Source organism: Thunnus albacares, chromosome 9 (genome assembly GCF_914725855.1).
Source record: "Thunnus albacares chromosome 9, fThuAlb1.1, whole genome shotgun sequence".
Lineage (NCBI taxonomy): Eukaryota > Metazoa > Chordata > Actinopteri > Scombriformes > Scombridae > Thunnus > Thunnus albacares.
The window spans coordinates 17954228-17980321 of record NC_058114.1 but is presented as its reverse complement, the minus strand read 5'-3'; the positions used below and the strand labels follow the sequence as shown (position 1 = coordinate 17980321).

The window sequence follows — 26094 nt, the reverse complement described above, 5'->3', positions numbered from 1 at the left end:
TCTCCATTTACTGCTCCTCCTAGCAGCATCTACACTCAGCTGAAAGGAAGAACTGAAACCACAGCGCTCCGTTCGACTCATAATCCATGCTGTTCAGGACGTACACAGAAAACGCCCACTTCCTCTGCTACTCATCTGCACTGGAAAAAGGTATGAAAGCTTGAATTTTTTTTTTTTTTTAAATGTGTAGTTGTAGGTGTGCGTTTTGTTCGGTGTTTCATCTGGATTCATTCATCACTACAATCATTGCCAGGGTGGATATGATATCAAAATAACTGTTTCTTTTAGCAAAATGTCCCTGTAAAGCACAAATAAGCACATTCCTACACTATGTAAAATATTTCTTACACAAAGCATCAGAATAATTGTGTTTCCTGCTCTGAAATCTGCACCAGAGGCATAATTTGGATTAAAACAGAGATGGGTTGTGGAGCCAAAATTGGCATGTAAGCCATCACTGAAATAACAGAGGGAACACTGTTGACTGGTATTTTGATTGTGAGCCTGTCAAACGGATCTATTATGTCAGGCATCAAGGGTTGTGTTTGGTTTTTAGGCAACTTGGAGGTAATACCTCGGTCTTATCGTGTGGTGTGAACCTGTGGTGCACCAAAATGTCAAGTCAAACTAATTGTGGGCTTACGATAATAAATTAATGATCATCTGGTATCATATTGTTGCAGCTATGACAGGAGGCGTTTGAAAAAGGTGGCATTAGCACATCAGGGTTGTTCCTCACTTCCTTTAAATTTTTCCCCATACATGACTCGTGTGATTCACTTCTTGGGAAACTCAGAGCATGTTAGTTCATGCTTCGTGTTGCTTGTTGCAGTGTCTGGGATTCCCCTGGACTAAAACAACTCTCACTTCTTCTCTTTGCACATTTCCTCTGCAGCTTCTCCCTGAAATCAAAAGCTGAGCCTCAGGCCTACTCATTCTGCACTTAATTGACTTTTTCATTGACATTTTAGTCATGTAACGAATGAATTTGTTGAGAGGGGCAACCTATAATACAGATGTTTCAGCAATTAACATTTTAGATGTTGCATTGTGAGTCAGAGAATTGTCTTTTTGGATATTAGATACTGCTTTCTCATTCTATATTTCTAATATTCAATTTTAACACACATGTCAGTGACAAATAAATTCTTATTCATGAAAGTAGCCCTGAGAATTCAGACATTCAGACCCCAAATTTAATATTATCACCAATTATTTAACGTTATCATCTCTGTTTCTCTTATCTGTTCTATATGTTTTGTGCAGGTTTTATGTGTTAGTGAGACCAATAAAGACCATTCTGTACTTCGGTGGATGATTTGATTTTATTCTATCTGAAAAAAGGAGACAAACAGGAATTTAAGTTTTTAATCACATTATTTGAATACTTTATTTGATAGTGTATAAGGTATTGCTGTGATAATTATCATGAATTAGTCCATATGATCCCCCTCTACTCCAAAATGGACAGCATCTCACTTCTCTGTTGCATGCGTGTGTGTGTTTTGTCCCCTGTTGTATTCATTTGGTTAGCAACAATACTTGGCCTTTGCCATCAGCAAACCCTGACTCCACAATCGGTGTCCCGCTTGTCGATAGTGTGACTCCAACACAACATGAGAGGCATTATCACCGAAACGATGAGGGCACTTCACCAAGCTGCTGCTGTGACAGTCTCTCATGGGCCAACAATAGCACTGAGATTAGACAAGAAGCTGACACGGGGACAGAATAAACTGCTGCTAGTTACACTCTGGACTTAAACACGATCTGAAGTGATCACATCGGAGGACCTATGCATGAATGACATTGTGGATCCTTGTTACATGACCAACAAGGGATCTACAGGGAATGGTGTTAGATGATGTGCCAGATCTTTTTTTTCTTTGGTTCGAATTGGGTAAAATGCAGTGAAAGTAAAGCACCACATTCTGATTTCAATGCAGCAGAGAAAGATTTCGCTTTTTGGAGACTTTGTGGCAGAATATTTGCAATGTGTTCACATCTAAACACACCACACATGCATATAAAATAATGCAAAAATTCCTAATCTGGGAAAAATCTTCCTAATCTGTGTGATCTATGAAGAGACAGTTCAGAGCAGTGTTTGACTCAAGATGGTTTATTTAAATTGTACCAGTCAAGCCCAAGTGTGCCAGTTAGCAAGTAAAACCCTGAAACTGTCAACATCTATTTTCCTCATCACACACACACACACACACAGAGAGAGAGAGAGAGAGAGAGAGGGAGAAGTGGTGGTGAGCCCAGCAAGGCACGCATATTTTAAGTCACTTTGCACTCTTCAAGAGGGCCCTTTTTTCAATAATCCATTATGCATAGCAGCTCTGGCTCTCCCTGGTATTTCTCCTACCTTCTTGACGTCAGTTGCCATTTGTGAGGGTTACCCTGGCAACGGCCAGCCTCCCCGGGAGATGTCTGGTGGATAAGACGGCCCTGATAAAGCCTTTTAAGGTTCTACTGTTGCTACACCTTTTAATTGCCTTTGATACAGTGGAAGTATTACATGGAGGTTGTCGGGGCGTGTCACCACATGTGGGCAAAAAAAAAAAAAAAAGGGAACGTGCGGATAAAAATAGGCGTTAAGAAGCTGCTTCAGATTGACATCCCATTATCTCCAGTTGATTCCCCACGTAGCGGGCTGATTTTTGAGCAGTCCTGTGAAACTGAATTGGACATGATAGATCTATTTTTGACCACGTTTTGCTCCACTCCTCCATTACACAAGAGGTACACCCCTGTTAACAATGTGACATTGTAGTGATCAGATAATATGTAAAGACTAGATACAGCATGCGGCTCTTCGTGACAGCTCAGAACAATGTAAGGATGTAATTATGAGATAGTATGAAAAGATCAAATATCATCCAAGTTACTCATGTAAGCCATTAAACCATAAATTATCTCTGGCACGCAAACTTGTCCATGCACATTATTGATTGTTATAGTACATTCAAATTTATTATTGCAGCAGAGGCCATAGTGATTTTACATCTATGCAAAGCATCAGATGGCATACAGTAGAAGGAAGGAAATTACTGCACACAAAGGCCAACCTGTTGTTAGTTTTGGGAACGATTATTACCCAGTAAGGAAAGGGATACTATGAGGTCAGCTCCTGACATTTCTCCCAAGTCCTGAAACCACCCGCACATTCAAATCATTTCATCCAGCTGATTGACTGTTACTGTAACACTGACAACGGTTGCTGGGCTCTACCCATGCCGGATTTGCATTGATGCAAAAATGTGTCATATGTGGGCAGCAATTCAGTTTAGATACTGTACACGGTACCTGTTCCAGGCTCCAGGAGGCTATTTATAGCTTCACCAACATGTGTGTCTTTCTTTTTTTTTCCAGACACCAGGCTATTGATGTGCTATTTTTATAGTGTCAATTTGCTCCCTCCCTCTCCTTTTGGTTGCCAAGCAATGGGCCAAGGGACCTGATTGGCCAAGGATGTGCTTTTGGACACCCTGACTCTGATTCTCAGCTGGCTAATGAATTCTGTCTTTTTGCTCACAAGAGGCAGAAAGCAAAAGAGTTGACTTCTTCTTATGTATCATGTATCTTATGTATTTTTTAAATTTTATTTCTGCTACTAAATTGAGTTTTTACGCAAAGCCAGTGTATGACCATATTTGAGTTATAGTCGCACTGCAGTTGCATGATTTATATGTACCTTGTGTAATGATTAATACATTTGTTGAGCAACGTCAGACATGACCTGACAGAAAGCTGTGGCTGATCCATGATTACATCAACCTCAGGTTTTTGCCATGTCTTGTTTTAGTGTCATTGTTCATCCATCATGCTAAACATTTAGCAATAACAGTGAAACCATTCGGATATCTTGATTATTGTGAAAATTTAAGGGATTTTTGTCCCCAATGTGAGAGCAGATTTGTGGTTTTGATTTAGTGCGCATCACCCAACTTCTCTAAATTATATGTGAGGATATTCAGCCATATTGTAACCATAGTATAGTCAAATAAGACTATTTCTCATTTAAAGGAAAACTGTCTATCAAAATATGAGCACATTGTTGTATTTAATAATCTTTTATAATTTAATAATCGTCTATTTCCTGGCTGCACTAATATCATTGAAAAAGAAAAAAACAATCACAGCTGCACTAATGACAAACCAACTACAACATATGTCTCTGGTTTCATGCTAATTGTAATCCTCATAATGTGTTTGGGGGGGAAATTGGTCTGACACACCTAAACTACTGCTGTGTGTGAATTCAATTAGACTTAATCTGACCCCATGCCACTCCGAAAGGAAACCAAGGGCTGGGCAACTTTCATCTTCCCTCCATTGATTATGGCTCGTGCAGAGATATGGAAAAGCCTATCCCACCGCTCCCTTTCATTGGCCCCATTAAAAATTCATCCTGTCCTAATGGAGAGAGATCCTTTTCAATGAGCCCACTGCAGCCAACTGCGGTGTGTCGGGGTGAGACTTGGCACAGCTGTCTCCTGGCATAATCCAAACCTTACAGCTTTAAGTTTTGATTTCAGATGTTTTTTTATTATTATTATATTATATAAGCTTCAGTGATGTATCAACAGAAAAAAACGTGTAGTAAATTCTGTCGTCTTCATGTCAATTGGTACAATGAGATGATTTGTTACAATCATATTAGGGCTGAATCTAACAGGTATTTTCTTTATCAATTAATTTGCTGTTTCTTTTCTCCATTTATTGTGCAAATAAGAGATCCATGAGTCCATGGTGATGTCTTGAAATGTATTGTTTTGTCCAACCAATAGTTCAAAACCCAAAGATTAGGATATTTAAAAAAAAAAATCTGAAAATATTAACAGTTGAGTCAGTTGTTTCAATTGCAACTAATAATTATTTTTTATTGATTAAACTGTTGATTAATTGTTTGGTTTATTTTTTAAAAAATTCCAGAAAACAGTGGAAATGCCCATTAAATTTTAAAAGAGCGCAAGGTGCCATCTTTAAGTTAGTTGCCAACAGTCAAAAAGGGGAAAAAAAGATATAAAACAAAGAATAAAAGATGAAAAAATCCTCATATTTGAGAAGTAGGAACCAAATATTTTTTTGTTTGACAAATGTCTGATCATCAAAACTGCTGCTGGTGTCCTTCTGTTGATGGACTATTAAAATGCCTAATCATTTCAGCTCTAAAGCTCTTAGGCACATGTAGACTTACTTTACGTTTTGCTCATCACAGTTTCATAATATATGCACATTGGGTAGGTGGAGGTGGGGGGTTGCAGCTATTTTAGAACGTTGTTTAAATAAAGTGTCATATATATTTATGAATTGTTTCTATGTGCAAAATAAACATAGAAATGAAACATCTATGATGCTCACAGGTCACAAAGCAAAGTCACAGTTAGTAACAGATTCATAGAGTAAACACTGTACTTTCCTCCCCTCCAGCTATAATACCAGTTGATACTGTAGTTTCAAGACTCTCTTGGTTTTTTCGGTGTATTGATGTTTGTACAAATCAGAGACTGGCTTTACAGACCTGAGGTGAAGTGCATTTGAATCACTACTGTTTCAGTCTTTATAGGTTTAATATTTGTTTCCTGTATCCCATTCGGTTCCTTTTTGTTGAGGGGGCTGACGGACTGTACCATTTTGCCTGCAGGTGACACAACCAATTACAGACATATTTCCTAAGCTGGAGAAAAGGTTTTTACTTGGTAAAATGAGTACCGACCTACATACAAAGAGATTTAGTAAAGACTCTCTATTTTATAACGTGTTACACTTGTTAGAAAATGAAACTTATGGCTGTATTGAGCACCGTGCACCCCTCAGCGTAGGCTGTTGCCATGTTCCCACTTTCATGGGTGTGGTGATTAGCTTGCTTGGTGAAAATTTTAGTCAAATCCGACCCGAGTTTGCGCTCGCTTCTGACCCTGTAAACCGATTAAATTGTCTTAAAATTAACACGGCTCCCTTTTGCGCTTTCTCTCACAGCTGGGACCATGGTTGTGGTGTGAAAACGGAGCAGTGTGACACGGATTTGAACGGACGGACAGAGCCTGTTTCAGGTAAGGAAGGACGTGTTGTCAGTCTTAATATTTTGGTGCCTTTTGGGCTATTTCCTGCTTTGCCCACGGCGGGGTTTTATTTTCTTTTATATTGAGGGTGAGGTGCAAATAAACGCCCATGAGCCTGACATATGCACGGTGCTCTGAGCAGCAATGAAGCTCTTGACATAACTGTTCCCCTGCTATATACCACCTCAATGCTGTTTTTTCTCCCTCTAAGCTAAGATTTCCTCTGCTGGAAATTCACTGCCGTCCAAACGCGGCCTTTTACAGGCTGTCAAATGACTCTCAGGCGGAACTGTAGGGCCAAAACCTTTTTTTTTTTTTTTTACTAACGGGCACACATTCATCTGTGCCCGCTACATACACCAGTTTTCTCATTTGCGGTTGCACGATAACCCTGCGCAGCTGTTTTTTTTTTTTTCCATTTCTATTAAATATACATTACAGTCCGCCTCGTGACGGGGCGCGCGGCTCATGCAATTTGTTGCTTGTATCAGAAACTTCTCTTGACTCATATGAATTCATGAAGATGGTTATACATTTTAATTTCACAGTTGTACCACAGTGTCTGTGTCTCCAGATGATGTAGATGGAGGTTTCCTGTCTTGGCTGATTGTTGTTGACAGTCAGTAGGTGGATGTTGCTGCTGAGCAATAAAAGCTGCAGTTTGTAAAAGTTAAACATGTTCAGTGTCAGTCTGGTTATATTTACCTGCAGGTTTTGGTGTATTTGTTTCTTATAATACGCCCATTTGATTAATATTTAAAGGTGGGTGATTGGGTGCTTATATCTCATAATCACATTATGGTGGCCAAGCAGATAAAATGCATTTATATTATATTTTATATAAGTTTATAAAGTTATCACTAGAGCTGCAACAGTTAATCGATTAATGGATTAGTTGCCAACTGTTTTGATAATCTATTAATCGTTTTGAGTCATTTTTTTTAAGGCAAAAAGTCAAAATTCTCTGACTCTAGTTTCTTAAATGTGAATATTTTTTGTTTTTTTAGTCTTCGATGACAGTTAACTGAATATCTTTGGGCTGTGGACAAAACAAGATTTTGAGAAACAGTGATCGACTATTTTCACCGTTTTCTGACATTTTATGGACCTAACGACTAGGCCTAATCGATTAATCAAGAAGGTAATCAACAGGTTAATCGATAATGAAAATAATCGTTAAGTGATAACTAGGGCTTCATATAACTGTGAAGCAAAGGAAAAGGCAACATTTAAAATATTTCACCATCTGGTGACCAAGACTGTACTTTATGTAGTCTTTGCAATTGGAGCTGAAACCAGTAGTTGATCAATTGATTTGTGAATCAACAGAAAATTACTCAGCAATGATTTTGATAATTGATTAATCGTGTGAGTCAATCATCAAGCTGTAATGTAAAACACTCTCTGATTCCAGCTTCTCCGATGTGAGAATTTGATGCTTTTGTCTGTTTTGTCATTGTAAAGTGAATATATTCAGGTTTTGTCAGACAAGACAAGCTGTTTGAAGAATGACACTTTTCATCACTTTCAGACCATTTATAGACAACATGATTAGACCATTAATTAAAAAAAAAAAAAAGACAGATTAATCAATATTAAAAATAATTGTTTGTTGCAGCCCAAAAGCCGGGAAAAGACAACATTTAAAATATCTAACCTAAATAAGAAAACAAAGCCAATATGTAGTCTTCACAACGCTGGGCGATAACATAATCAATATATCAATATTATCATATGGTTTTCAGTTGAATTGAATCGTAATGATGCTCATACCATGTTATCATATTGCAAAGTCACCAAATAAATTATTCTGGACAAATTGTAATTGAAAACCAGCAAAATGAAACATTATAGTTTTTGTTTTGCATTTGTTGTGAGCAAAATTGTTAAAGACGATTTATTACAGTGGACATAAAATTTAATATTTGATGTTATTTTACATACGTTTGCCGTATTGTGATATATATTGATATCTGAAAAATATTAGTATTAGTGTCACTGATATAAATATACCAATTTCAACGGTATCTCTCAGCCCTGCATCTGGCTGCCCTAGTTTTTTAGCTGTATGTTACTAAGCTTTGTACCACACCTCAGAGAAACCAACCTGTGGTAACTGTAAAATAACAACTGACTTCCTAAACTACAACCGCATCTTTATTTGCTCCCATAACAGACTCGACTAGACTGAACTTTGTCTTAAAAAGCTCTATCTGAAAATGTTGTAGTTTTCATTATGAATTATTTATGACTGCATTATGTGTAATTCTGTAGCTGTCCAGTGTAGGTGGGATGAAACCTGCGATCAAAGTAGGTCATCAGTCATCACACATTCATTCACCGTGTTCCTGTCTGCTCAGTGTAATCGTGAGCAAAATCATTTTTCTGTTTAAAGGGAACCAACAAAAACACCTCCATAGTTGTTTTTTTTTTTTTTTTTTTTGGAGATTATCATGCCAGATATTCGCTAAACAGTTTTGTATTTGCTGTAATAACTCATTACTCATAAAGGATATGATTTGAATATGCATCAGCTGAGCAGAAGGAGGATGCGGCTTCTCTTACCTTACTGGAAATTCACCAGGTATTTCCTCCATTCTCTGGATGTTTTGAATAGTCAATGGGTCACCTGAACAAGTTTACACCTGGTGGAGCCCGCTGAGATGCCTCCAGATTTCACTTTCACACACCAAAACCTGAGTGAGTTTCCTGCTTATATTCCCATGCAGGGTAGACAACCATGGCTCCTGAAATTGGCTCTCAGACAGAAACTGTGGTTAAGATGAGGTGTAGTGTCGTTACCGTTTTTTTAAATACACGTCAAACTGAGTCATCTGATGAATAGCTGAGCATCTATGCCATCTTTCAACAGTGGTTATCGTGAATTTTAAAATGTACACAGTTGATGATGAATCATGTAGAAGCTCATATTGGGTAAAGAAAAAGGAAAAAAGAGAAGACCATGCGCCTTTAGATAGTACATTTATCACAAATTCAACACATCGTAACACTTAAGAACAAAGTTGGTCTGAACCTGTGAAATATTCAAGTCAGGGACGGAGCAAAATATCTGAATTTAAGTCTTGTAATTATCTATTTTAAATTAAATACTTGTATTCAACTTACTGAATGTAATTTTGATGATAATAAATAGCACCAAAAATTACCGTAAATCTATATAAAACCTGTATGAAGTGTTCACAGTGGGCCGCGGTGCAAGAATGTGTTGAGACCTGGCTGCTCATAATTCCTTAACTTCCGGACCATTTCATGTTGATGGGCCCCCGTGGCTTCGTCAGCCCTGCTGGTCCGGGTGCAGCTGCACTGCCTGCACCTCCCGCTGCTCAGTTAACCAGCGTTTCTACCAGACAAAGGCAGATGTGGATGACTTTCTACTGTCTGTGTGTGATCCAGAAGGAGCACAAGGTCTCACTGACAACACAAAATATGTCGATGAGCGTCATGATCTCATTCATGTTTGATTTGATGTGAATTGTCTCCAGTTTTGATGAATTGAAACTCTACAGTTCATGAACATGAACCATCACTGAAGGGACAGTGTCTCCTGTAACAAATATTATTGTGACTAAGCTGCATTATGGGAATCTGAGACCATAGAGACTTGTGACCTTATTATTCATAAAATAAAGAATAACAAAGTGACTAGTAAACGGAAAATTTCATTAGAAGTGAGTAGTAAATGAAAGTGAAAGTTTGCATTCCAGCGTGTCACAGTTTATAGACAGAATGTCTTTTACAGTCATTGTTAATTTGGATTAAAACTGAGTAATAAAGATGAGCATCAGCAGTCTGCTTCATATGGACAGCTGAGACAAAATAATGCATACGCTGTAAAATTAGTGATTAAAGTGTGCAGCACATTCATACTTCACACTGCATGCATTAATATAATACGCTAGTCAAACGAGCATTTCATTTATATTATGTGTGCAAAAATGTATTATTATTAAGGCAATTTTTCATATTTTCTGTTTCATTTAGGGCTGAAACTTAAGATTATTTTCATTATTGATAAATCTGTTGACTATCTTCTCGATTCATCCATTAATTTTCAACGGAGTGACAGCCCAAGATGAAGTATTCAGATATTCTTGTTTTGTTGGACCAACACCCAAAGATATTTAGTTTACAGTTATATAAAATGGAAAAAAAAAACAACCACACCTCACAATAGAGAAACCGGAACCAAAGATGATGCATATTTTATCGAAATAGTCACTGATTTAATTTCTGTTGATTGACTAATAAAGAATCAACAAGCCTTGCAGCTCTAGTTTCATTGTTTTGTTTCCTTGTGTTTTTTCTGTTCATTTGATCCTGTGTTTTGAAACCCTTTGTAGTCTTGTTTCAATGGGTTTTAAATTAAATCACAATTACATTTCTGAAGTTTGATGATGATAATGATGATGATTATTGAGATATCACTGCTGATGTTGTGTGAGTGGTAGATTATTAAATTAAAGACACTTTCTGCGTAATAGATGACCGGAGCCGTGTATAATGTATAAGAGTAGCTGCTCTGTTGTTTTTTTGGTGAATTGTGCTTCTTCTTCACCAGTATTTTCATTCTCATGTGTAAATGCTGGTGGAACAGACGCAGATGAATGACAAAGGACGTATCTATGTCCATTTCTGTCTAACTGATGAATGAGATTTATAGAAAGAGAATTAAGTTGACGCAGAGCTTTCTAAATGTGATGCAAAGACTGAGAATGCATATTTCTGCCTCCGTGCATACACAGAATTTCATGCATCTCTCCCACTGTTCCCAGTTCAGACACAGTGTTCTCCTTCTGGCTTTAGCATAAGGCTGAACAGGTCGGATGGGTGGCTGGTCGGTCAGTTGGTGTCAGAACAGCAGAGCGGTAGCTATTGTGGCGTCTCATGGCGGGGCTAGACCCCTCAGAGACCCGACGGTGGCGGTGCCAAGCATCACTATCTACTGTAGCTGGCAGCCGCATCCTGAACAATGGGCAGCTCCAACACACAGCTCCGCCTTTGTCGCCCCTGATCCTGTGCCATCCTCTGGGCCTGCGTTTGCCCGGCTGGCTGGCTGCATGAGTCAAATCACAGAACTGGAGAAAAGACACAAAGACACACACACACACACTGCTCACTGGGGTTTACAAGTATAAACTATTCAAGGAAAACTTAATGTAGTCCTGTTAGAGGTACCAATATCTGTATGACAGCTTATTTCTGTTGTTGTTGATATGTGGTTATATAGTTATGAGTAGAAACCTGTTTTGGTTTCTAAATGAGTGACTAATATTAAGTATCCACATGTGAGCAAGACAGCAATTCATGCGCCACTCCCACAAATCTGTGCACCAGCCTGCCTAAAATCACAGGTGTTAGTGTTAACCAGATAATGATGGGAAAGCACGCTAACACAGGATGTTTTTCAACATCATCTACCATCATACCTCCGTTATTTCTCACCTTATCTCTCTTGCGTGCTCCGTTGGATTTCATGACACACGCCTCAGGCTGGAAATATTGATTGAAAATATTTAGACGAGCGTAGAAGGTCATATCGGGTATTTTGGTAGTCCACAAGGCACTCTGTGTGACGTGGCAGATTTCAGGGGCGTACAGTATAATGGATCCATGGCAGTCATAGAGCACTACCACATCACAAGCGAGCTGACGCTCAGAGCCTCTCTTCAGGGGGGTTGCGTCAGCCGGAGGAGAGAGTGACGTCACTACTGGCAGCTGAAAGCATTGCAACGCTCGCTGTCCCTGATGCCTCGTTACTGTCAAAGACCTCCTTGGCTGAGACAAGAGTCCATGATGAGCAGTCCAAGGCATCTTGTGTCAGAGCAATGGCCAAAACCAATTGAATTGGGAATCTGAAAGAATAACGTTCTATCCAGATAAATGTGAGCAGCATGAATGTCCAATCATTGTCTTAGGTGTGTAAAATACTGCCTTTTCTTTTTCTTTTGTGGTGAGAAAGTATCTGGGCCACATGTACGAATAGCAATGGTTTTAAAGCCTCTGCAAAAAAATCACAAAAAGCACAAACATCCTCCTCTTTACATTAACATGATTTCCTGTGGAGAGGAAGGGCTGGACTCGGTCTAATTGTTGAATTATAGAAAATGGAACTGAAAATTTAATCTCGGAGGGTTAGACTTCTGGACAGCAGACTGTAAAACAGCCTGGAAAATGAAGGGGGGTTGGTGGGGGGCGCGGTCCAAACATTTCTGAGGAGTGTCTAAGTGCTTTGTGACCCACATTCAGGCTCCCCAAGGTAAAGGAAGTGGCAACTTGCACATACACACACACTTACACACAGTTGCACACACACACATGCATGCAGAGATGCTTAATCTGACACAGACACACAGTTAAATAAACGCTCACATACTGTACACACACACAGATAAATGTATGCACATATGTTCTCTTTCTCACTTGGACATATTGTCTAATAAACCATCAGGAGCCGCCCACAACACACACACACACACACACACACGTTCTGAGCTCTTTGGGGTGGGTCGAGCAAATAGCGCAATGCAACAACACAAAAGGCTGATTGAGTCAGGAAAGGTCAGAGCCTGGCTCAGATGGCCTTTTGAACCAGACTGGGGGTGTTTGAAGAGCTAGGCCACCCTCCGGGTCTCCCCGCCCATCCCCACCCATCCCCGCCCTTTGCTGCACCCTCCTCTTTGGTCTGAACCCAAACAGGATACCTATGTTTGTTTGATGGGAGTGCTCCCAACTTCCCATCCTTCGCTCTCCATCTGTCTGTTGAACTGATAGTATTTCTGTCTCTCTGTCTTGCAGGTGTCAGCTGGTAAAGTGTGTGTGTGTGTGCGTGTGAGAGTGTGTGGGTGTGTGTGAGTGAGTGAGTGAGTGTGTGTTTGTGTGCGTGCTGGCACGTGTGTTTTCCCAGCCCAGTCATTATTTGCAGTGGAGTGTGGCCTGAACACATCTGAGGGACAATGAGCGAGCTGGAACAGTTGCGGCAGGAAGCCGAGCAACTACGCAATCAGATCCGGGTACGGCAACATTTTGTGTACACGTGTTTGTTTATGTTGACTTGTGTGAACATCACATGTGAGCCACTGTCTGCTCACTGTAAGCCGTGACTCACACTGTTTCAGATGAGACAGTGACGCACTCGGCATATAACTTGTCAATCAACCACCTCCACTCTCTTGCAGAAATTGGATTCGGGGAATTGATCTATAAATGTCAGTTGCTGCTGTGTGATTATTCTGTGATCACTGAGATATTCAGTTTCTGTGATTGGTAATAACTTATGGCACATGTTTAGACCCCTTTTTAAGAGACAGTTTACATCACTTACTTTTAAAGTTCGTCCTCTTGTTTCATTACTTGTGTGTGTCTGTGAAGTAATTGCATACGTTACATTTAGATATGCAGTGATTGAAGTTTGAATTTGTTGCTGGTCAATGTGATTGTTAAGGTTTTTGTTTTGTTGCAGGATGCTAGGAAAGCCTGCAGTGACTCCACTCTGTCACAGGTAAGTGATTTCCTGTCTATATACAAACTATTGCCTAAAGAATTAAGGGTCTTTTTCCTGTGTAGTAGTGTAAATTTCCATGGCGACATGGCTGTATTTTTGCACAAGAAGGGAGTGTTCAAAGTTACTGTAAATGGCCTAAATCATGTGAAAGACTTATTTATATCAAATTGAGGTTGCAGATGTTCACAAGGCAAAACACCTGGGCAAGCCAACCCAAAACATCTATACTGAGAAAACCACAAATTAAACTTTGAACCATTAATGATTGATATAGTCTGTTGAGTTTTATAACAGTTTTAGCCACATGTTTACAGTTCTGAAGCCATATAAGACAATGTTACTTGTGAATACCAAAGAAAAATACAGTTGTAACAAAAGGCCACTCATTGCCCTCAGTGTAAGTTTTAATTGACTAAAAAGACACTAGAAATCTTTCCCAATCTTCCTTCAGCTGGTCAGTATTTACAAACATATGTTGTCACTGAATCCATTTAAATATTTCACTGATATTATAGAGCAATATAAGTGGCACTTTTCATTATTGAGTGGTGTTTTTGCTGCCTCAGCTAGTGTCCAGCGGTGTTTGTGATGAGTGTATATGGGCTATGAGTGTCACCGCTGACGCTTCTTCCTGTGTTTTGGCAGATCACAGCTGGTCTGGACTCAGTGGGCCGGATACAGATGCGGACGCGACGCACTCTAAGGGGCCACCTGGCCAAGATCTATGCAATGCACTGGGGGAGCGACTCCAGGTAGTGTACAGTAGTTATTCTACAGACAATACAAATAATAACTTGGGAGCAGAATAGGAAATTAACCTTTTTTTCCACTGAGTTTTTTGGGGTTTTTTGTCCTTTTTGGCTTGATTGACATATTTTTTTGTTTTATATGTACGGGCATTTCTTTAAATTGGCAAATTAACAGACAATTTGTACCATTAAGACAAGACTGAATGTTTTTCCCCAATTTCTGGAAAGTGTTGGGAGGCCTTATAGATAAAATTGTTACACAAAAATGCAAACAGGGTAAAAAGCACTAAGTGCAGCTTATAATAATTTATAAATTTATGAGTATTTTATAAACTTTGAAGGTCATTCTCCCCCCTGTGCCTGTGTTAAATTCTTGTGCTGCAAGCAGACTGATTTTAGAATTTGTGACTGCCAGAGACAGCACAGCGACTGTTAACACTGCTGCTATAACTGTCGAGATCTATGCCAGGAATGGGCAATAAAATGCCACGGAGGGCTTGACAGTCTGCAGGTTTTCATTCCATCCGAACATGAACACACCTTCAGCTGGAGCGTAGGAATTAAACAATAAAACCACCAGGCTGGTATTGGTTTAATCTTTGTCTTGACTTAAATTCTTACATTATTATTGATATAAGGAACCAATGCTAAGAAATACCACCAACACTGGTACAAAGGAGTTAACAGCAGTGGCTGTCACTGGTTTTAAAAGCTTTTCTTTCTCTGTATTTAATATGTTTGTGTCTTTATCTTTCTCTCTGTCCATCTGTCTCCCAATGCAATGCACTGGGGCAGTGACGGCAGTCCCAGGTGTGGGGTTATACTACTACTAGTACCACTACCACTTTTACTACTACTGCTACTACTACTACTACTCTACTAATATGACTAATACCACCATAACTGACACTACTGCCACTTACACTACTACATCTGTCTAAGCGCTAGCACTGTTTTACACCCTCACTCTGATCACAGTAATGGTATTCGCTCGGGACAGAGACAAGCAGTCACCACAGCTTATTTAATATTTCCTTAAAGATGCAGTTTGTAAAATCTAAAAGTCTGACAGCTTTCCAAATGTGACGACACTTTGAAATGAATCATAGTGAATCTGTGTCCAGATTGGACAGCAACTGTGGCTGCACATGTCGAGTTGCCACTAAATTAAGATTTACAAACTGCTTTTTTAACTGTTTGCTGCAATTATGAGCACCAAGAACTATCAGTTAAGATTGTGTTTTTCCTGTAGTATGCATGCAGTGCACTGATCCTTATTCATTGGAAATGAACTGGAATATGACGTAGTAATTCTGTTTTCCAGTCCTACTTATAATATTTTGTACAGTCAGAGAAAATGTAGATCATACATTTCTGATATGTCTGAGCAAATTCTCTCTTTTTCACCACTAAAACTTGAGTTTGTCTCTTTTGTTATTTAGCTGAATACTTGTATCACCTGCAGCTGGTGAAGTACGAGCTGTTCAATCCTGTGTTGTGTGTGTGTGTGTGTGTGTGTGTGTGTGTGTGTGTGTGTGTGTGTGTGTGTGTGTGTGTGTGTGTATTGGTGTGAATGTGCCTACCACCCTCTGGGTGACCCTGCAGGAGGCCAGTGTTTATTTTGTATATATCCACTGACATTTGAGCGTGGTGGCTCTCCCCTTGATTGTATCGTAGCACCATCAAACCACTTCCTGTCCCTGGAGAGACAGAAACACCCAGTCAGGGTTGGAGGGGAGGGGTTTTTGGTTTTTAGCTGTTTCTGCATCTGCACCACTCACAACCTTCAATCTGTCCCCCCCCCCCCCCCCCCCCTTTTTTTTTATGCTCTGCCTCTTTTCTGTTTTTACTTCTCGTTCGTCCCTTTCTGCTGCCCCTCCTCATCTTCTTTCTAGTGCTTTCCTAACCCCTCAGGCTTCCACCTCCCACCCGACAGTAGGGATTTTTACATAACTGGGGTAATGAATATTACATGGAGTGGGACATTAAAAGTGGCTTCCCAGGATGAGGAGACTTAACACCAAGAGAGGGAGAAAGAGGGAAGATGGAGGGAAACGGGGCCTGGGAGAGAGAAGTAGGGAGCTCACACTGAAGACAGAGCACCATGTACTCATTCAGACAGTGTAGCGTAGAAGTCTGTAAGGTGGCTGGCTCTCATTGCTTTAAATGAACCAGGTGCATGTACTGTAGATCATGTTGGTTTTTCATTATGTGAGCCTTGTCTCATGTTGCTGTTCTTTCTACTGGTTTCCAGACTACTTGTCAGTGCCTCGCAAGATGGAAAGCTAATCATCTGGGACAGCTACACGACAAATAAGGTTAGAATAATGACAGTCAACAACAGAATGTGTAAAATGTGAAAGCACAATCACATTTAAATTCAGCTGAGAGTTAAAGCAATGTGTACAAGAAGTCAATAACACCTTATTGTTTATTTGTGGTCATCATCATCTCGCCCAGATTTCACTAAATCTGCTCTTTGACTTCTGGGATTGGAGGGATGTCATCTGTCCAGTACAGTACAGGCTGGAATTAGGCAAATTTATTTATTCATTTATTTTCCAGTGTGTTACCAGCATCTCTCTGCCCACTTAAACACAGTAACATTGCAAATTTGTGTTCAGTGAGTAAGTCTGTCACCTGTGCTCACCAGTGGAAGCTGTCTGGTTTCTCTGAGCTTCCTTTTGCATTATAAAATGAATCTGGCTGGTAAAATGGCGAAAGTGACCACTGGCTTATGTATTTTAAGATTATTATATCATTGATGCCACAGGATGGAAATCAGTTTAATGTCAAAAACATCCAGGAAAATATCACACAGGCTTATTACAAGGCAAATTCTGAGAATGCACATAAAGGATTTTTCTATCACCTAAAAATAGTGAAATATTTATCTGAAAACAAAATATGTGGCCACTGATAACACAAGGTACAGATGACTTCTTGTCTTTTTTTTTTAACTGTATCAGAGATAAACCTATCCTTTGTACAAATGTATGTTTCGACACACACCACCACAGACTGTCTTATGCTGTCCTATTGCACTAAATGTTAAGTTCTGTTGTTTTTGCATCATCTGCTCCATGATGTAATTATGTTTCCATGTTGGTTATTGACATTTTGCAACAGTGCCACCCAGAAATATGGTGGAATTTGTCCTTCACTATGTCTGAAGTACACAGCACCACTCTGAATTTTGGATTTAAACAAATTAATGGAACTTTACATTAAAGCCTTTAACCTTAATTAACCTTAAAGCTCAACATTAATTCCTCTGTTGTATTTTCTAAAAAAAAAAAAACTCGTCCTCAGATGCATGCCATCCCGCTGCGCTCTTCCTGGGTGATGACATGCGCCTACGCCCCCTCTGGGAACTATGTGGCCTGCGGAGGCCTGGACAACATCTGCTCCATATACAGCCTGAAGACCCGTGAGGGCAATGTGCGCGTCACCCGAGAGCTACCCGGACACACAGGTAGGCACAGAGCCAGCCACAAAACAATGCAAATAAAAGCTCATCTTTGGCTGGACTTTTTATTTAATATATTTATTGCTGACGGGCACTTAGAGTCTCACTCTTAAGTCAAATAAAGAATGGTATCATTGTTACTTACCTTGATCAGTGTGATGATGATGTCTCTGCCTGCAATGTATGCAGAAATATGGAAAATAGTCAGTCTATTTGTAGGAAAATGCTGTAGTGCTGTGTCCTTTTATTGGCAGCTACAGTGCTGGATGAACATGCCTGCTTAAAACAATATTTCAAAGAATGTAGGTCCAATTCTCAACTCATCTTTATTTCAAATAACAGAAGAATGTGGATGGGTGGGCGTAGCTGAGCAAAACAAGTGAAAAAACATCACTCATGGTTACAACTTTACATAAGGCAACATTGTGAAGAAGGATTAACTACTCACATGGTGTAAGACCACTTTGTAAGTAGTTAAAGAGCTGAGGTACTGACGAGGCAGGGCAGAGCTCTCCTTATCTAATGTTGAACCTTTTTTATTATCTCCAGGTTATTTGTCCTGCTGTCGTTTCTTGGATGACAACCAGATACTGACCAGCTCTGGAGACACCACCTGGTGAGTAACGACTCTCTGCTCCCCTCTGCACAGCTTAAAGAATCAAGTATTCAGTTGATACTCTTGTTTCCATGCTACAGAACAGAACCTGAGTGACTGAAGATGCTCGTTTACATTACATTAAAATGTCAAGACTTGCTCTCCAGTATTCATCTTCTACTGTCACTGACTTCCTCTCATGTTGCTGAATGTCCTTTGTGCAGATTTAGCATAACACTTTGCTTTGAGCCATTGTATTAATGTGTGAGAGTAGATTAATATGGCAGAGCAGGCAAAAAAGTCAGTCATCCAGGGTCATAATTTGATTGAGGTGTATTCAGATACTGTACATGATCAGAAAATGCAGTTAATATCAATGGTAATAAATAAATAAAAGCAGTTATCGTCTCTTTCATGTTTACAACCTCCCTGTGCTCTGTACTTCCCAGCTGTGCCAACATATGAACTCTGGGGACACTTCACTCACACCTAAACACTACTCTCTCTCTTGCAGTGCATTGTGGGACATAGAGACAGGCCAGCAGGCCACCAGTTTCACTGGCCACACAGGTGATGTGATGAGTTTGTCTTTAAGCCCGGACTTCAAGACCTTTGTGTCAGGAGCTTGTGACGCCACTTCCAAGCTGTGGGACATTCGTGATGGCATGTGCAGGCAATCTTTCACCGGGCACGTGTCCGACATCAATGCCGTCACTGTGAGTACACACACACACACACACACACACACACACACACACACACACACACACACACACACACACTGCAGTAAAGAGGAGGATTGAGGATTGAAGATTGATTATGACTCAATATTGCTTTATTCTTGAAAATTTGACCAGTTCCTTAAGATTTTTGTTTTTGTTTTACAGCATTGTGCTCATTGATATGCACTTTTTTCTCTTTACTGTTTCTTTAGCTTTTCTGTGTCACAGAATTGTCTTCATATGTTTTGCAAAGAAGCAATTGCTGTTTTAGCTAACTTCCAGACACATTGTTTATTTATTCCAAACAAAGATGTTCCTGCTGTTATTATAAAAAGCATTATTTCTATTTTATTGAAATATTACTCTTGTCAAAGTGCTTCATTAGAGCAGATCTGAATCCCTCTGATGGTCCTTTAGGCTCTGAGACAGACAAGAAGCATCTTTTAATTAATCTCCTTCTCCCCAGATGCCCCGCCTCTGTGCCTCAAAAACGCAATATCATTTTAAAATTTTTCTTGCATCTTCTTCATTTTAATTTTTTCTCCTGCAGTTTTTCCCCAACGGGAATGCCTTTGGCACAGGCTCAGATGACGCCACCTGCAGGCTGTTTGACCTGCGTGCTGACCAGGAGCTGATGATGTACAGCCATGACAACATCATCTGTGGCATCACCTCCGTGGCTTTCTCCAAGAGCGGCCGCCTGTTGCTGGCCGGCTACGACGACTTCAACTGCAACGTGTGGGACACTCTGAAAGGCGAGCGCGCAGGTAAGTGACAACTGAAGCCTTATTTTATTTTATATTATTGTTTTGTTTTTTGTAATTTTAAGTGACAGATGTGAGGAGACTTTCTTGGTTTAAAGAATAATTTAGCGTAATTTTTAAATTCACTACCTCAGTGGAAGCAACTGGCTAAAATAAGGATTAGATACTTTACAAAAGCTGTAATATTCAGTGAAGTAATTGATGACATCAGATTAATCAGCTAGTGTTTGTATTTTATTTATTTATTTTTTTTTTAAGTGTGTTGTTCTTGGTGTGTGCTTTTTTTTACTACTGCACATAGTGAGAGAAATGCACCTAAATGCACCACTTATTTGTAACATGAACACTAACTTGTCAGGATAAAAAAGTCTGTTTCATGAGGAATGAAAGTCAATATATAAACTGTTAAATCATTTAGTCAGTTTCCTCCCTAGTGTGAATTCAGGGTAAAGACACAGCCCCCAAAACAGACTGTTGGGGTACAAAAGTTTAGCAAATAAAGTCTTGCCTGTGCAACTGCTTATGTTACAAAGCTTAAGACTTTGCTGCCTAATTAATAATTTTACACATCATGATTTTCAGTGATGTTTGAATTTCTCTTGACTTTAGCTGCGGGTTGCAGAGTTTTTTGTAATCAGCCTCTGACTGGTTTATTGTCGTTGACATCCAGGTGTGCTAGCGGGCCACGACAACAGAGTGAGCTGCTTAGGTGTGACAGAAGACGGCATGGCCGTGGCCACTGGCTCCTGGGACAGTTTCCTCCGGATCTGGAACTAAACAAACCTCTTCCCTGTTGTACTCAATCACTGCCCGCCAACTTTCCCCCCTCCCCCCGCTACCCCCCATCCAACGTATCCCGACTCATCTGCTGAGCTGAACCTGAAGGGGTGTACACTGTGTCAGCCGAAATCCTCTCAACTCACCCCCAGTTCTCCTCTCTCCGCTGGCGACCTGCCCACCTGTGAGAAACTACCAACTCTTTCTACCTTACCAAGTGACATTTTTTTTCACCCAGCTATTACACAGCAACAAAAATAAGAACTTTTCACTAGAGTTGTCCAATCAAAAATAAAAATAAGAGGTGAGTTATGAAAAACTGAAGGAAAAAAAATTGAAGATTTTGCCCTTATACCAGTTTTCTTCTAGGGGGCGATAAAGAGCACCTGTTACTTTGACTAACAAGCAAGATGACCGTCAGTGTGTAATATGTAAATGTAAATATAAAGACAGTATATATGTATAGCATTATGTGTGTATATATGCATTATATATGCATATATAATGTGTATGTATATATTTTTGTAGTTTATTTCCCACCCTTGAATTTTTTTTTTTTATGATTTTTGGGGGTTTTATGTTTTATTTCAAATGTATATATTCACATTACTACACAACATAATGCTAGACCTGGGTAAAGTAGTCAATCCTAAGCATTTGTTTCATCCAATGTGAGTACCAGATCAGACAATTCACACACACAAATATCGTTTTACTCTAAAAACTTTTTAATGTCGGGTATTTGCTGATTTAGTTAAGCCCTTCAACAAAAGAGGACATAAGACGTAAGCAGTTGCGAAAAAAACTGATTTTTTCCAACTAAATTCACTTTCCTCTTTTGAATCTGTGTATGTTTGTGTGTATTATGGTCACAGGCAGTGGGTATAACTCAGACATCCTGTACCTACAAATTTTGCGTTCATGTGAATGATGGCTATGATGGTGACTTTTTTTTTTTCTTTTAAACAAAAACAACCCCAGTTGTTCCTCACCACAGTCTCTTCTTTTGTAAGGAAACCGTCACACTGTTGTGTTTGTGTATAGTGAGAAAGCTTCAAAACCAACAAGGGGTGAATTATGTTTTTAGTCTGGATTCAGCTTTAGCTCCAATGTAGGCTAAGATAGAAAACTTTATGTTAATGGAGGCCATGCTTTACTCAAGTGGACTGTGGTTTCAAGTCATTGGATGCTGAATATCTGAATATCTGAAGACCACAGCCATTTCATGCAAATCAACAGCTGTGTGATATGATTGATAACCCAATAATGGTCCGAAACAGAGGTTTTGCATCATAATATCCCCGTCTCCTGCAGCCTATAGAATCTACTCTTCTCCATAAAGTTGAGATGAAGATCTCAAGTTGCCTGTATAAATGACACTGATGGAGGGCAAAGTGAAGAGAGACATGTTCTCCGAAAGCAGAAGCCGTCCTCTACCTGTGAGCTTGTAACGGCACAGAGGCCAGTATGGACAAATGGGAGGATATTAAAGGAGCAGTGGCTTCATGTCAGAACCATAAAGGACTGCAGTGACTCTGTGAGTGGCCTCTGAGGACTGGACAAAAGCTGGAGGGAGAGAGAGAGAGAGAGAGAGAGAGAGATGTCTGTCAGAGCTCACCATGTCATTTTTACCTTTTTTTGTTTTTAAAAATGAAGGATCAACGAGTCCTTTTTGTTGTCAGCGAGGTGTCAACTGAGTGACTGCATGGAACTGAAATCATGTCCACCACTCCAAAGTCACACCAGTGCCACCACAAGCCTGTAAAAAAAGAAAAACAAAAAAAAAGAAGGAAAAAAAAAGAAAAAAGATTTTTTTAAAAGGTTTAACACTTTCAGTGATTTCTTTCTTTCCTCACCAAAAACAAGTTATGAACTGTTAAATATTGCTAGTGAAGAAAGTACACTTGGTAGACAGAAATGTACACTTAGTAGAGAGCTAGGAACGCACTCACAAACTGTAGTACAAATGTAAACCATTGAGCACATGTGACTTATTTACCCATAGAGGTGGTATTTCTGATTTTGAGTATTTTCTCATCACGCATCTTCCTTTTTTTTTTTTTTTTTTTTTTTGGTTCCTCTCTAAAAGCTTAATTTTTTTTGAAAAATAATACACATTACGTGTGTGAGTTGGACCTATCCATCAGCTGTCTCAGGTGCCTATCTCTAAATAAACACATTTGACCCACATGGGCTGGATAAGGAGGGTTTGTGCCCCTGTGAGATGTGGCACTTTTGTGTCTCCATTCTGCCTTACGATACCATTCATAATAGAAGGTAATACTAGCATCGACTACAGTAATGTTTTACTCTTACTATTCCTTTTTACACAACGATCAATAAGAAATATTGCAAATTTTCTTTTCTTTTTCCCAATAGAAGCACATTCTGATACTAGTGAACACTAAAAAGCATGCTTACAGAAAACCACCATGACCACATGCAGCTCCATAAAGCTTCTTGAAGCAAATGTTTTACATCACTTTTTATACAATTCTGCTTTCTACTACTACCGTACAGTTTGTAGTATTTATTAAGGTTCAATCAGCTAACAATGAAGCCCCTCTTTTGCATACCGTGACTCTATAGTGACCTTTTTTTTTTCTTTTTTTTTTTTTTTTTTAAGAAATGTTTTAGCTGCTTCTACCTGGCTTTGCATTAATGAATCCATTTTGAGCGAATGTTAAAAATAACAGTTATAGTTTTTAGCCTGAGAATATCTTTGAGGTGTGTAGGATGTGATATGTATTGCATATCAGTGTTGAGGTGTGTGTTGGGAAGGGAAGGGAATTGGGAGGGGGGGGGGGGGGGGGGGGGGTGATTTGCTGATGTATGTGGATAACATATAGATCTAAGTGTTACTTCCTCATTTGTGCCAATGTTATCCACAGACCCTGAGCTGTGAACTGAAAACTAGTCAATGTGACAAAAAAAAAACAAACAAACATGTATGCTCACTTAACTCAAGTGCCAGCCTCCTCCATCTCCATTGAATAAGGTCACATCAGTATCTGATTTTGTAGCCAATCGGTTGTCTGATCAAACAGGTTGACTGCTTAATGTCTGAAGATGGGCTTTTGTATCCCAAAGCGTTATTAAGTTGACAGTGCTTATTAGACCGCAAGTTTCTATTTCAGTCAGTGGACGTAGGAGTTCATGTGTGCCCAGATAAAGATGACAAAATGATGGACTGACAGTAAAGGAGTAGTTCGACATTTTGGGAAACACTGGCACACATTCGTCATGTCAGTTATAGACAGGACTTTAGCCTAGCAACTAGTTTAGAACAAAAGGGTGAAAAGGGAGACGGTTAGCTGCATACCAGCACCTCTAAAACAAACGATTTAACATGTTGTTTGTTTAATCCTTACAAAAAAAAAAAAACGAAGTGTAAAAACAGCAATTATGTGTGGGACTATTTCTTGACCAAGACCAGTTGCCAGGCAACCGAGCAAGAACTTGTCAGTTACATAGTTCCCCAGTAAAATGGGGAATTGTTTCTTTCGCACGTATGAAATAAACAAGATATGTCGTATTAATTAGTAAGCTTTAGAGGTGATAGTAGGCTAATTTTGCTACTATTGGACAGAGTCACACTCTGCTGCTTTCCCCTGTTTCCAATCTTTGTGTTAAACTAAGCTAAGCAGCTGGCGGAGTGATATCAAACATCTCATCAAGCTCCACCAGAAAGCGAAGAAGCCTATTAACCAAAATGTCCAACTATTTCCTTAAATCAACCCTGTTTTCACTTTTCAATCCATCGTGAACTGTGTGAAATTTAAAAAAACAAACAAAAAAACAACCATAGCCCTTAACAGCTGAGAAAGGGGGTTGTCTGTATTTCTGGCAGTGATGTTCAGCAGGCAACCATTTCCTCGCCCCTGTGTGTAATTCAGCAGTATTAGCAGCTGGATCCTGGAGTAGTGCCTGTGCAGTTCACTCATCTTTAGTAGTGCAGTAGACTCATTAATCAGAAAGGTGCTTGACTTCATTTAATTTCACGTTATTATTGTATTTACCTGAAGTCTCCTCCAGTTTATTCCTTTAACACTCATCCTACCAACATATTAAACATACAAGGACTACCGACTGGGGTCCCAAATAAACTACTGTAAGAAACAACGATCATAGCAAAATGTTAACTTATTTCTTCTCTAAACATTATTAGTTATGTAATAAATATCACCCGGAAAAAAAATAGTATAAAGTTACAGTTAATTCGCATATTGTGTAAAATGAATATATATACTTTTATTTACTACAAATTGCAGCTTTTATCCCAAGTACAGTCTTTCCACAACGCCTTCAAAATGACTGACAGAGTGCCCCTACCCCCCTGATAGTACAGATAGATAGATACTACATAGGCGGAATTGGGTGCTTTTGATATATTGAATTGAATTTTGAATATGTTGGTATTTTTAATAAGCACTAATTAAAACAGAAGCAGAAAATGATATGAAGTCATTGGGAACAAATTGAGAAAGTTATGAAAAATTGGAATGATAGAAGAAAGCACCTGGGAGATAAGATAAAAAGTAAACCTCTGGGGTCTGCGGGGACCCTGGTCGGTAGGATTAAGGTTAACTACACATGAAGTACCAGAACCTGAATCAGTGACCTGTTTTAATCCTTGGAGTAGTAACTTCACGCATGTTTTGCAGTAGTATTTTGGCATTTTTGTCAACCACAGTGCCAACGTCTAACTTCAAAGAGCAAATGTGAAAATGTAACTGTTCAGGCAGTATTTTTGAGGACTGTATTTGCACGACGACCCTCCGATGTTGTCCCTGAATATGAAAGAATTGTTTTAAGTTTCTGATTAACTTTTTTAAATTTTTTTTTATTTTTTTTTAAATGCAGCGACATCACACCACATGAACTGGTTACGTCACCACCGTCACCACCATCACCACCACAGCACCACAGCACCATCACAAATAAATGCACTGCCCTATTGACTCTACAACCTACTGTTCTGACATTTTAGTTTTTAATTTTTGCTTTGATTTTCGTTTATTTATTGTTTCATGTTTTAAGCCAGTAAAGACCAGGGACTTGGTGCCATGATAATTCTCTTACAGTGCTATTGTGTGAAATTATAATCACTTGTTATGGAATAATTTTTATAGTCTTTTTCACACCAGACCTTTTTTTTGTATTTGTACAGTGGCTTGGTGATACTGATATGTTGCCATGAGTTATTGTAACCAATAAAAAAAGCTTTTAACCAAGAATACCAATCCTGGCTGAATTATTGGAGTTGTATAAGGAATGTAAAGTATTTATCCTTTAAAAATATTCACGTTCAATAAGCAAGGAGTTAATTATTAGGGAAATACAAGTGTAAAAAAAAAAGTTCAACCAAAATTTGAACTGTATTTATATTTGAGTCGCCTTATTAATATCCACTGATGTTAGATTT

General features: G+C 39.2%; 1 protein-coding gene across 1 annotated transcript; it reads left to right on the top strand.

Annotated features, from left to right (window-relative positions):
- On the top strand, positions 1–25906 carry LOC122989649 (guanine nucleotide-binding protein subunit beta-4). The gene is made up of 11 exons (XM_044362660.1): positions 1–150; positions 5989–6062; positions 12888–13102; positions 13552–13590; positions 14239–14345; positions 16597–16660; positions 17655–17817; positions 18361–18427; positions 18921–19122; positions 19679–19895; positions 20563–25906. Exons 3-11 carry the CDS (start codon positions 13046–13048, stop codon positions 20667–20669), a joined length of 1023 nt encoding a protein of 340 aa, XP_044218595.1. The 5' UTR covers positions 1–150; positions 5989–6062; positions 12888–13045; the 3' UTR covers positions 20670–25906.
- The last annotated feature ends 188 nt before the right edge of the window (positions 25907–26094 follow it).